This window comes from Conger conger, chromosome 5, assembly GCF_963514075.1.
Source record: "Conger conger chromosome 5, fConCon1.1, whole genome shotgun sequence".
NCBI lineage: Eukaryota > Metazoa > Chordata > Actinopteri > Anguilliformes > Congridae > Conger > Conger conger.
This window is the reverse complement of record NC_083764.1, coordinates 6,365,592-6,379,374: the sequence shown is the minus strand read 5'-3', so window position 1 is coordinate 6,379,374 and position 13,783 is coordinate 6,365,592. Positions and strand designations below refer to the sequence as shown.

The 13,783-nt window shown below is 45.3% G+C and overlaps 1 protein-coding gene across 1 annotated transcript; it reads right to left on the bottom strand.

Moving 5' to 3' along the window:
• Positions 1-573: 573 nt before the first annotated feature.
• On the bottom strand, positions 574-10,748 carry zbtb2b (zinc finger and BTB domain containing 2b). The gene is made up of 3 exons (XM_061241049.1): positions 10,626-10,748; positions 7,479-7,659; positions 574-6,768 (listed from the first exon to the last, which is right to left on the bottom strand). The coding sequence occupies exons 1-3, from the start codon at positions 10,723-10,725 to the stop codon at positions 5,370-5,372; spliced, it is 1,680 nt and encodes a 559-aa protein (XP_061097033.1). The 5' UTR covers positions 10,726-10,748; the 3' UTR covers positions 574-5,369.
• Between the last annotated feature and the right edge of the window lie 3,035 nt (positions 10,749-13,783).

Genomic DNA, 13,783 nt, shown 5'->3' with positions numbered 1-13,783 from the left:
ATGCAATGTTGCAAATGGCTACGAGGCACGCAATTAAGAAAATACTTCAGCCACTTCCTAGAGAGCGAGAGAGACACACACAGAAAGAGAGACAGAGAGAGAGAACAGGAAACTGAACTGTTTCGTGTTCCTGTCTAGGGAAACGGAGGCTTAAGTGAACGTTGAAGACATGACAAGGCGCCAAAAATCGAATTGGTTTAGATTAGTGAGATATTCATTCAGTTATTGTCTGTATAACGGTATCTGAACATAATATGAAAGGAAACCACTAATTTCGCTAATTTGAACACACTCCGTGAACCCCATACATACAACACGCGCATTTAGCCATAAATGATCTTGAGAAGTTTCTCCTGGGATTAAAAGGGGCCAAGTCAAAGTTTGAAGAAAAATCCCATTTCGCCTTTCCCTCAAACTCTCACAAACAATACGTCCATTGGTTAGGCTGCTGCGCTTGTGTCCACGTTTTTGTCTTAATGCAAGGCCTGACATGACCACCACCACTGTACCATCAGTATCAGGGCACACGGTGGGCTACTTGTTTTCTGAACAGATAAAGAAGCGACACAGACCTTCTGCAAAACAATTTTATTCTTCCATTCTTCACCATCAAAATGAAGGAGACGCTGCATACATTCCTGAGAACACAGATCACAGTAGACGTTTTGACGTTGCTTTGGAATTGTGCGCAAGGGGCAGATTCCGTTGCCCTCGGTAACCTGTGTATAAAAAGACCTCGATGCAGAAGTGACAAACGGCTTGCATAAAATACGTTGTTAAAATGACATTAAGACGGTCGCAGAGCAAATTCACACCTCTTTACCGACGCAGCCAGTGCTGTAATAAGTCCGCGGTCTGCTCAAATTCAGGTTGTCCAAAGGTTTTGTTTCTACACTCTTGAAAGTACACTTCAGTAGTAGACATTTTGCGATGCTTTGAACAGAAAAACAGCTTACACTTTCTTAAATAAATAGGTATCCTTCAATGTAATGGCGAGTTTTGACGGTCCTCATTTAGACGCTCCGATTAAGCGATCACATTTCGGGAATGCGTTCAGGCACCGTTTTTCCGAAGAGCACCGCGCCTGTAAGTCTTCCTTCAACACAATGCATTTCAGTCACTGTGACTGAGATAGTGACAAAGTCCATGTTATTCATAGATAGTATTCTACACAAAACCATCATGCTATACCTGCCAAGCTCCCTACTTATTTTTTACAAACAGAAGGGCCTCTTATTCGTTTACCATCTACTTGAAAAAAAGTTCAGCAAATGCCTAAGTCATATATGTACACCTGACCAACGAGAACCTTCAGCAGTTGTTCGGTTGTTGTACGATGTACATAGGGACAATCCTCCATCTTGTTGACACAACCAGCACGTCTCAGACCAACAGCACTGAACAAGCAAAAACTTGTTTCACCTACAGAAATCTGTACATAATACATCAATAGGCTACAAAAACTATGGTCAATAAAAAAGTATAAAGCAAAAAAAGAAAGAAAAAAATGATACAGTAATATTTGTTCATCAACACAAAGGCCTTGAGTAAAAAAGAAAAAAAAAACAACAACAAAAAACAAATATACATACACCTAGTCTAATGAAGACTCAAATGTTTTCTACATAAAAGCAATTTCGCAATGTACAACCTGTGCAATATAAAATATTTTTCGTAAATATAGCATTGTATATAAAATTAGAAAGGTATATTAAACACAAAAATAAGGGCTTTAAGAACACCTTCAAGCAAATGATCAATGAATTGGCAAAAGTACATTTTGTTACAGTACTGACAGCTTTGTGTCCTTTGCCATATACATATATATATATTTAAAAAAACATCAGAAAATACCAGAATGCATTCTTACATGCACAAAAAACAAAAAACAAAAAAACAGCAGTATATAAATGTCTTGGGAAGTGGCACTATAAAAACCTGTATGTTTACAAACCTGCGCTGCACTGATGCATGCACAGAGAATGGCTGCCATGTGGTAATCAGCAGATGCACAGAATGAGAGACACTGTGAGCGCTCCGGAACCCCAAGGACTACATTTCCCATGACGCTCGGCTGATCATCAGGAAAAGGTGCGATACAAGAGACTAGCGCAGGTCACTTTTACTTGTTGAGTGAGCGCAACAAACACATAATCACTTATTGCCCCCCAAAAGAGTTCTAACTTACACTACCAAATGTAGTTATTCTGTTTCAGATTTTTTTTTGGCTTTCTAATTTTGTCAAAGGATTGTATTTTTTTGGACCTATTGCAATAACTGCGACGATTCAAACCTGAAGTTAAAGGGAATAGTTTACTTTTATTTTTCTCTCTTTTGAAATCCTTTCAGTAATGGTGCATTTTTCGATGGGCCCAGATAGTTTTTTGTGTGCAATCAACAATATCTACAGAAGATTCTGACATTTAATGTAATAGTTTATTTGACGGGGGCATTAATGACCTGTAATGTATATAAATAATAATGGCTATTTTAATCAATCTTAATCTCTAGTCCCTGGGCTACATGTCGTTGGACTGGCGGTTAAAATGGCTGGATTCACAGATATGTGGTCTAAAGTAAATGAAATGCAGTCCAAGTACGCCAAAAGCAGCTTTACAGCCACGTTTCTCTGCCTCCATAACACGGCACAAGAGTACATTATCCGATTTTTCTTCGAGAAATGACATTTAATCTCATTTTCGGTCGTGCCCATTTCCTACGGTGGATGCAACCCGAGAATGTTGAGCCCGGGGAAATTGTGGCTTGGCTTCCGATATCAACATTACCGCACGGCTCCTCGGGAGACAAGCGCTTACACCGACAAGGAATGAAGTAATGGCACAACACAAGACCTGACTTTTATCCTTATTGTTGTGAATACAATACAAACACCAAATAAAGCGATCTGTTCGCAGGTTTCTGCAAATGGACAATAGCGATTCAAGCTGCTTTCGAGGTACTCCGAGTGCATTTCCTAATGTTAGGCCACAAAGCACCACAAAAGCCATTTTAAAGCCGACCTCTATCCAAAATATCCTTCATTTCACAGAAACACTGTCTAGACCGATCACACGCATACAATGAAACAGAAAAAAAGGTCAAAAATCCCCAAGAAGTGAACTATCCCCTTAGGAACACAAAATTAATTAACTCAGCCAGAAATTAAGCCACATTTCAGAGATTGAACAGTGACAGAAATTGAGCATGGATTACAGTAACAAATAAAGTTCAGCCAATGGTCCAGATTTCCATAAATTGACGTTTTTTTTTTCCTTTTTTCCACCAAACACAGAAATTTAGGCACTTCCCAATTCACATTTTTGATTCCTTTATTGACAGCCATTTTGTTGACCTGACACGATCCCCTTAGTCGCAGTCACTTCACACGAGAACACAGTATAAGGCACAAGCCACAGTTCTGCTAAGTACTGCCAACCGACGCCATCTCAGCAGTTTCCAAACGCAAGTCACGCTCTCTGTACCACCGTAAGTAGCTCAGACCGCCGTGGAATATACGGACCGCTCGATGAGCCTCGAGTTTGGTGGACATTTTGTCCCCACAAGCCAGGCTGTCTAAGATGAATGCGCTCGGTTACTGGAAGGGGGGGACACAAACTCAGACCTGTCACCATGGAGACTCAAATCGAGTCGCTCTGGTTAGGCAGGTCTCCGCTAGTTCGGTCTGGGGGAAAACCTGGTTTGACAAGGGAAAAGTGAATGGTCTTTTTAAAAACTTTTCATTTAAATACATAACGCAAGTAGCCATCTGGTGACCATTTACACGGGGCAAGGGTTTAAAAATGAAGAAACTGGCACCAGAAGTTTGGCGGCGGGGTGGGATTAAACGAAAACCTCCGGCTCCAAACTCAGGCTGGTTTCGGCCTAAGCCTCGTGCAAGTGTGGGCATGACGGTAACCCCGGTAACGAGTGTAACCAGACCGGATAGCCTCCATTTACAGCCCTGGCTTCACTTCCTGTTCTTTCGCGCACTGGGGGGGGGGGAGGAGGGGGGCGATGCCAAACTCACCGCGGACTGCTGAAGGAAGTAAAACAAACCAACCGTCTGCTGCAGTAATCTTGCTAAGAACCGAACATTTTGTGAAGTTTCACACCTAGTCCCGGACTAAATTCCGTTTTTGGACGGAAAATCGCCTTTCAGAATTGTATTTAATCCAGGACTAGGTTTAATCTGTGTCTGTGGAGCCGGCCCTTAAAGTGACAGTTCAAAAACAAATCTAGCATTTAATGAAATGGTAATTAATTAATCATCGGCAGCAGACATGGCTGGTTTTACTTGGAATATTTTGAGTAATTTTTTTGTTGGTTTCATTACAGTTTCAACCACTACCCATCTCATGACAGGGTGGGGATGTTAAGTGAGGGGTGGCCATTCACTTTGACTCAGAGGGGATGTTTCATTTGTATTTTTAATGTCCTTATTTAAGCAGGTTGTGTGCATCCAAAGCAAGGGGTTTCACAGCACTGAAGAAGCAAATTCACTCAGCCAGGGATCTCTGAATTTCCCCTCCCAGGCAGAACTGAGATGTCAAATTTTTCAAGTGAACTTCCATTTTCTTTCCCTGAAATTTGCACTGAGCTCACGGTTTGAATAAACGTTTTAAGACTCACGCCACCTTACACACGGAGACCTCCATTCCCTGTTGTTGTACGATAAGTTACTATTAGTTAGCTGCACCAATGCCAAAGCAGCAACTGCCATCTTAGAAACAAATGAATGAAAACTTCTTCTACATGTGCTATTCAACACAACAAATGGTGGGAAAATGTGTGTGTGTGTGTGTGTGTGTGTGTATGTATGTGTGTGTAAACCCTGATATAGAAAGTAAACAAGTCTGCTGTATTAAACATAGGCCACACGTAAGCATGTGGGCTGACAACTGGAGCTATTCCATACAATATAGGATGAAGACTTATTCCGTGTACTTAATTACACACTCCACCATTAAATATGCTATTAGCAGTCAACCATGCTCTCTCTACAATATTCAGCATTGCCTGGTCACCCAGACCCATCGGTCAAAAATGTGGGAGATTCTGATATTACAAGACAAGCAATAAGATGCGAGTTAAACCTTCACACACACTGATATTTGACTGGTCATGAAATGGTGACAGGGGACGTTTTTTTTTGCCAACGAGGAAGAGTTCAGTTCATGTGAGCCTTGCACTAAAACCACAATTCCAGTTCCTGAGGGCAAATTAAAGAAGTGTGAAGACAGAAAATTTAAAAAAAAAAAGTGTTCTCCTAATAGGAAAATTAAAAACTAAACCTTTAGCATAATCTACTGACCATAATTTAAAAAGTACAAAAAAAAAAAAAAAAAAAAAGTACACAAGTTGGCGGTTCACTATTCGACTAAGATCTCCTCAGTTTTAATGGACGTTACCAAGGGCCCGGCGTTGGAGGAGTCCGACCCCTCGTCTTTGGGCGCCCCGTCGCCGGCCAGCGCGGCCTGGCCGTCCAGTCCGGGGAAGGACAGCGCGTTCTGCGCGAAGCACAGGTGCTTGATGACCTCGTTGGGGCTGGAGAAGGTCATCTCGCAGACGTTGCACTTGTAGGGCCGCCCGGAGGCCAGGAAGAGCGCCTCCATCTGCGAGCTGTCCTCGTTGGAGCACAGCTCCATGCTCTGCTTGTCCACCATGGTGTAGGACTCGGCGCTCTGGTTGAGGCAGACGTGCCGCGCCGCCTGGTTGGCGCGGCAGAAGCTCTTGCCGCAGGCGCTGCACTTGAAGGGCTTGCCGGTGTGGATGTACATGTGCTCGCGCCAGTGGCTCTTCTGGATGAACTTGCGGCCGCAGGTCGAGCACTCGTACTTGCGGCGCTTGACCTCGCGCTCCAGGTCGGCGCTCTCCAGGTTGTCGATGTCGGCGATGTCGGACGGCGGCGGCGTCTCGGCCTGCGACTGGGCGCCGTCCGGCCGCGGGGAGTCGGTGGCGGCGTGCTGCTCGCCGTCGCTGGCGCCGTCCATCACGCCCACGATCCGCGGCGCCTCGTCCGCCACGCGCACCATGTCGAGGGCCGCCGTCTGCTCCGGCCCCGTCTCCATGGGCGTCTCCACCAGCGCCTGGGCGTGGAGGAGCAGGTGCTCCCGCAGGGCGCTGCGCTGGGCGAAGCGGCTGCCGCAGAGGTGGCAGGAGTAGTGCTTGCGGAAGGACGAGTTCCGCTTCATGATGCTGGGCTTGACGTGGAGGATGGTGGTGGCGGCCGGGGGGTCCTCCCCGCCCGGGGCGTCCAGCCCGGGGCCGGGGCCCGGCTCCTCCCCGGCGAGCGGGAACCCGCTGGTCGAGGGCTCGGCCTCGCAGAGCGACTGCGCCATCCTGGGCTCGGACGCCGACCCCGTCGAGGACGTCGCGGCGGTGTAGGAGCCCAGCCCGAACTTGACGTCCGACAGGTTCTGGGCGTCGAAGGGCGAGGAGAGCTGCCGGCGGCCAGACAGCCTGCTCATGGCCGCCATGGTGGTGGTGGTGGTGGTGGTGGTGGTGTTGTTCGTGGCGCCCTGCTGGTCGGAGATCTGGATGCCGTAGAGGGAGGTGGACAGCGGCAGGCTCTGCTCCGGGTGGGAGAAGGAGGCCTGCGTGGCAAGGCTGGCCTCCTGCAGGAGGGGGTAGGCGTGCAGGAACTTCACGCCCTGCTCCAGGCGCAGCGGGTCGATGAGCTGAGGCGCCAGCTTGCCCGTGTACATCAGGTTCAGGAGGTAGCTGAAGATGTCCGGCTGGATGTCCGCCGGTTTCAGCCGCACGCAGTCGCTGGAAAGAAACGGCGTCGCGTTAACTCAGGAGGCAGGAGCGGTTCGGTCCCCCGATCTAACCTCCAATCGCTCCCAACGAGCTGGTCAGTGCCTTGCGTGGTAGCCTATCGCCGTTAGTGTATGAACGCGTGTACGAATGGGTAAAATGAGCCCTTAATTGTATTGAGGCATTGGAGTAAAGTGCTATGTAAATGCAGTCCATTTACCATTACCATTAAACCCTGTGAGCCCCCCACACTAAAGTATCACTCAATAGTCTAACGGAGTGCCCCATACAGACTTTTCGTCTGTAAAAACAGAATAAGTCTATGCAAATGTTATTGAGTAGATCACAGCCCGAACGCATTGCGTAGGCTGCATTCCATACCTCTGGCCACAATTTTACAGAAATATTCTGCGAATTACACGCAAAGCTTGCCGTTTGGCGGTTATTTCCTCCGCCAACTGCCATTTCAAACGACCAGTAACGAGGTCACAAATCTCCATGCCGATTGGCCCGGGAGGCCGAGAGGCAGGGGGGACTAAGGCTGCAGCCAAAATTCACGGAGACAAAAATAACTCTACAAAGACAGCAGCGGTGACTGCGGTTGATCCTCCGCTCATTCACGTCAAAGTGCTTTACGACCCCCAACTGCCGCACGAGCAGACAAACAGAGTCCATTGGGGGGCTCCGTGTTTTTGGGGACTTTTGCGAGGGCCTTGCGTTACCTGTCTTGGTGTATGAACAGCATTCTGAAGTAGTTGGAGAAGGCCGCGAGGACAGCCTTGTGCGCTTTAAAAAAGACGTCCCCGATGGCCACTGTGCAGTCACACAGGAAACCGAACTCCCTCTGAGCGTTGAGCTGCTGCAGGAGGATAAGACCATGGTTGGACAGCTCCATTCTTCCACCTACACACAGAGAGAGCGACGAGACGAGACTCAGTTTCCTGTTCAGGGCCGGGGCTCAGAAACGCAAACCGAAAAACACAGAGAGGCATGGTGGAAAGGGGGGGGGGGTTGGTTATTGCAACAGGGAGGGTGAACAACCACAAACGGAGCGAAAAAAAACACACACAGCCTCCATGTTGCCACCATTACAGAGCGTGTGCGGTGTGTGTGTGTGTGTGTGTGCCTGGGCTTTCCCGGCCAAATGGACCCCAGCTAACGTGGCAGCCGTGTTCACGTTCCCAGTGCTGTTGCAAAGAAACAGGTCTGTTAAGGAAGGTGCTTGAAGAACTTAAAGACCACCAACATCACATTACTACGTATACTCTCTTTGAGATAAGCTCCCGCTCCCGAATTATATTTCAAAATCAAATACACCATCACTTAACAGAGCTGTATTGTTCAATATGACTGCTCCTACTACTACCACTACTACTAATAATAATAATAATAATATCAACAAAAATATGTCAGACACTGGTGATGTCTTGATACCAATATACTCTTTGCCTCCAGAGTACTTTAACTAATACAGGATATATAGTCTATTTACTGGGGAGATTGTGGAGAGGACTGTTTTGTATTGGCAAAACAATACACAGTTTGTTGTCTGTAGTATTTGCAAATAATTTAAACACACAATGTCCTAAAACATAGAAAGTCTATGCGTAAATACAGCTTGAAATTTGGGGTAAAAACCTGCACCAGTTATTTGTGTCTTTATATATTTCATGTATAAAAGTGCACTAAAGAAAATAACTTGAGCGGTGGCTCAACTTCCAGTTATGCTGTATTCCCAAGGTATTTGAGGGACAAATTCTTTACCAAAACGGGAAAAAGTGACAAATTTAACCAACGTTTTACTCAGGCTTCGTAGGCCGGAACACCCACTGGACACAGACAGACAAAAAAAAACCAAACACAAGGCCTGTACGGTGCATTTGTTAACCACAAACATTTTCAGAAATTATGATGACGAGTAACAAATCAGCAGAGAAGCCATCCTGCCTAGCACTACTTAGAAGCCACGTAGCAGAAGAACCAGTAACCGTGTGGTTGCTAGGGTTAATGCCATTGTGTGTGGTACATTGTGTGTGTTCGGTTTATATATCATAAGTTTGTTGTTTCCGGCTGTCTCTAGGCCCAGCTACCATTGTCCATTAGGGATAAATAATTGGGATATTGTACTGCCCGATACTGTACCTCAGCCCTCAAGCTTAGATAGGGCCTGGGCTTTTGCTTTAGACCACAGCTCTAGTCATACCCAACCCCTTGGCATCTCCGTTGCATTACATTGCATGTATTTGGCAGACGCTCGTATCCAGATTGATGTGCCACAAAGCGCATAACCATAACCAGGGACAATAAGTTATTTAGCTGCCGGTTTTACCCAAAGCAACATACAATTGATTTGACTAAGCAGGAACATTGTGGGGTTAAGGGTCTTGCTCAAGCGGCTGCAACAGCTGTGTGGATCTTATTGCGGCTACACTGGCGCTTGAACCACGTTATGTACCTTGGCCACTAGGCCAGGTCCCAGTCACGACTAAGGGATGTCTCTGCCCCGCACGGTACCTAATCGTTAGCGTCACCCTCCGAGAAGCTAACGGAGAGAAGGGTGCCGGCGCTGACCCTTAATTCTCCTCTAAAGGTCACTGCAGGGCCAGCGGCTTTGGGATCACATGACACGAGTTACGTATACATTCTTGAGGCGGCCGCGGGGAACCGACCAATGGGAACGGAGGGTGAAAGGCTGGGTCTGGCTCGTCACATGCAATTATTGACATCCCCCCCCCCCACCCCCGGGGGGGCATTCTATGCAAACAATGCCGGCAGTTTGAGATTTGCCAAGTGCGCGGCCGCTAATTCACTCTAATCAAACACCGCTGAGTGTCAACTTAACTAACCTGGGAGTCAATTAAAATCTCAGGACCTGGGCCCAATTGCCAACCAGCTATTTTAATGGCGACAGCAATCTAAGCAATCTGAACGTACTATACATTTGTGTTGTTTTATTGTATTGGGTTCCCCAGAGTTTGGAGTTCACTGTTTAAATCAGTGATGCTTGAACCAAAATCAAAATCGAAATAAGAGATTAAAAAATATGAAAACAATGATTAACTGCTAAAATTAGGCCAGATGCTAGTGCAGAAACAGTCCTTTTAGAGGGAAAATGACATCTATTCCAACTTCAGAGATTATATATATTCAGAATTATCACATATAATCTTAACATAAACACTGAAAGTACTCACGTGAGCAATCTATATTTTAAATATGTATAAACTGCCCCTTTCCCATTTCACCCATTCACAAATCCTTGGCACGATCAAGAATGGCTGATAACCAAAATAGCACCGACATTTCACAAAACAAACACAACTGTGTCTATTAAATAGTGAACATGGTAGTTAACTTAGCAGTAGTTATAATAAAATAACTGTGTCTGTTGAAATGTGTGTAAGAAAGCACCGCCCCTAACGAAGACACGTGGACCGGACAGATCTCCCGCAGAGTAAAACCACTTCCGCAGTGCGCTTTCCTCACAAACAAAAAATAACCCCTCGAAAAGGCGATACATATGCCTTCACTTGTGTACACGCTTTGCCCCCCAACCACGCCACACATACATAGATACACACGCACACGGCAGATATATCGCGATTTACTTTCTAATTGTTTTTACATCAGAACTTGCACAGTGCGCCGACCGAGCAGAGGGTCAAATCTTCGCATCTGTTCTTCCGACGTCTGAAAGCGATGTGAAGCTAAAATAAACGGAGCCTCGTGAAACGGACACACACAGGGGGAAGGGGTGGTCACCGAACGTATTTTTAAACTTCAAAAGTGATCTAAATATTGAAGGCGTATTAAAATAATTATCGGCGCACAACCGCGTTCAACGGAGAATGTGGTGCGTCTAAGCCTACCTTTCGTGCTCCTCGCGATTTCGTGGAGTTTGTTGTGTTGTTTGTTACCGGGGACTTGTCCGTTGGGCTCGCAGCTGCTATGTTCCTCTAAACGCAGCATTGGCGGCGATGGTCGTCGGTGTTTTCCGGTCGGGTTACGTTACAATCACATGACTGTCTAAAAGCACTTAAAAAACAGCAGTTGTAAAGCCCAGCGTTGGGGACATTGGGCTAATTCCTACTCGCGCGTACTGAAGCACAGTGTGTCACCATGAAGCAGAATTTGTTATCTAGCCCGTGTTTACTGTAAGCAAATGGGGGTACTATCGCAATGGGCGAGCACTCTATGTAAATTTATTTAATCGCTTGGTTTGTAAAAATATAAACCGATTTAGAAGAAAAGCAGCCGTAGGTCATTTGCCCACCCAACCCCCACAAACGGATAACGTATTGGGGGTCTTTGTAGCTAACGTTTGCTAGCTCGCCGTGGCATTTGTATTGGTTGTTGCTTGTTAGTTATGTAGCAAGTACGCAAGTTGTAAACAAACTACTGTATCTGGACAGCGAAATATCAATATCCACTGTAATCATTACATCATTTAACTGCAATGAATAGATTTATTTAAGCGGTCGACTGTAACGTTCTCACCTCAATCGCATTTTCAGTGGTTTCAGCTTATTCGCCAATTATATTATTTTAATGTTTTATTAAGGAAATATCAGGAATTGTACACTATATTAATGTGATGATTAGTAATTAGACCAGTGGACAAATGTTATTTAACAATATAACCAATTAGCTAGCTTGCGGAGATTTAACGTTTTACTTTATTTTTTGAGCGTTTTTGACCGCTTTCTTATTTTTGATTAGTTAGTTACGGACATTTAGCTACACAGAGCTAGCTAGCCTAACGCTGCTAGCCTGGCTATGTCTGCGCACCCTCACGCAACGATTAAGCGTTTGAAGACCCAGCTCGTTCATTTATGTCCTGGACAAAGGCTAACTCTTGAGAGTCGTATATCGAAAAGAAACACCGGCAGTATAAATAACGTTAAATTAATTACCGCGTTTGCTATTTTAGAAAAAAGGTTGCAATTGGTCAAATTGCAATTACCTGAAATTGCCCATGTTTAAATCCAGATGATACCGTATTGCAGCCCAAAAAGACCGAGATGAATAATATACGCTTTAGAACAACGGTAACACGAAAACATGGAGATTAAAATCTACATCCATTTGATCTATTGAGCCTATACTTTTATGTACTCTAATTTAGTATAAGTCGCATTATATCTTGAAATTGCTAATTATTGTCTCCTTAGTACGCTACAACATGACATGCGATTCCCCTGAAACGTGAATATAGCTACTAAGAAGCCTATACTTATACAACGTCTTAATTTCTTGGGGCAGTTTTTTGTTGTGTTGTCTCAAAGGCTTTCTACAAACAGCCGTTACAGATCCGGTAGTGTCTTGAGTTAGTGTGGATGGAATGTCACTATTGATGACTACTATTTGTCAAAAGCCAAAATGGTAAATACTGTCTTGTGACATTATGAAGATAAAATAAACTGGTACAGCAAAATTAACACATTCTGAAAGAATACCCCCCCCCCCCCCCCCCCTTCAAATAATGCACTGTAGGCTATGAGTTGGGAGTTAGATAGCAGTTTCTTGTGGTTTGCAGAACTTCTCAGGTTACAGGTGATCCAGGACCTCTGATTAAACGGGCAGGAAATTCCCGAAAAGGCCAGTCCTGGAGAAGTCTACAATGGTCTCCTTCTGAAAGTGGAGTGTGGCTGGCTGAAGGGTATACTGGCTTGACCTGCCCTGTGGGCCAAGGGCTCTTTAATGGTGACTCTTTCAAAAGAGTCTGTACACAGTTGCACCGTTTGCTTTGACAGCCATTGAGTCTATTGGTGGGAAAACCTTTTTGCTGCCGTTCCCTATCCCCTCCCAACAAACAAATGACAAACAAAACTGAAAACAAAAAAAAATCCTGGGGCTTTTTTTAATATGAGTTAAATAAAAATGTGTGTGCAAATCATACAGAATTATAGGTGGTGACGTACAAGAACTGGGACAACACAGGCTAGTGGTCCTGGAGCCTACTGGGGTTTGATCAGCGTCGAAAAAGTCAAAAATAAAAAACGGCTCGAGCAAGTTTTCTCTCAGGGCATATTTGTTTGACATTACATCCCCCGCTCCTCCCCCGCAAGGTTACGCTTCCTGGTTGCGTGTCCTGTCTACAACATCCCCCCCCGCCCCCGCCCCCTCCCCCAATGGTGACATTAACTTCCCACAGTGGTCAGGACAGCAGAGCCAACTCAGACCTCCTCAAACGGCACCTTAGGGTACATCAACCCTGCCTGGCTTCTCTACAACTTAAACAAATCTTAGCACGTGGCTTGATATTGGACACGTCAACATGTCAATTGTGTCATTCTGGACATGCTTAGGGTGTCAGTTGATTCTATACCTATGCCATCTTTTTGTCTGTAGTGTTAAGTGTGTAGAGACTAGAAATGCACTAAATAAAGTTTGGGAAACCCTGCCCTTTTCCACATATGTACACATACACCAAGTGTCCACTTTATTAGGTAGACCTGTACACTAGGTCATTAATGCGCATATCTAACCAGCTAATCATGTGGCAGCAACTCAAGGCATGCAGGCATGGTCAAGAGGTTTAGTTGTTGCTCGGACCAAACATTAGAATGAGGACGAAATGTGACCTAAGTGACTTTGACCGTGGAATGATTGTTGGTGCCAGACAGTGTGGTATGAGTACCTCAGAATCTGCTGATCTCCTGGGATTATCTCTAGAATTTACGGAGAATGGCGCGGAAAAAATAATAATTGCAGTTCTGTGGGCGAAACAGAGAATCAGAGAATGACAAGACTGGTTCAGACTGACAGAAAGGTGACAGTAACTCGAATAACCACGTTACAACAGTGCATATATTAGAGCATCTCTGAACACACAGCATATCCAACCTTGAAGTGGATGGGATACAGCAGCAGAAGACCAATGAGTCGAATAAATACCTAAAAAAAGTGGTCAACGAGTGTATAGGTGTACATAAGTACAGTAAGTATACAGAAACCCTCACCTGTATCGGCAGACATATCGAGGCCATAAGCAGATGTCAGATGTCATTAGATGCAGAACGAACAA

Coding starts and splice junctions, on each gene's coding strand:
- zbtb2b (XM_061241049.1), bottom strand. CDS start 10,725: ATGCTGCGTTTAGAGGAACATAGCAGCTGCGAGCCCAACGGACAAGTC. Junction 7,660..10,625: donor AATCGCGAGGAGCACGAAAG/GTAGGCTTAGAC, acceptor CTCTGTGTGTAG/GTGGAAGAATGGAGCTGTCC. Junction 6,769..7,478: donor CTGTTCATACACCAAGACAG/GTAACGCAAGGC, acceptor GTTTCTTTCCAG/CGACTGCGTGCGGCTGAAAC.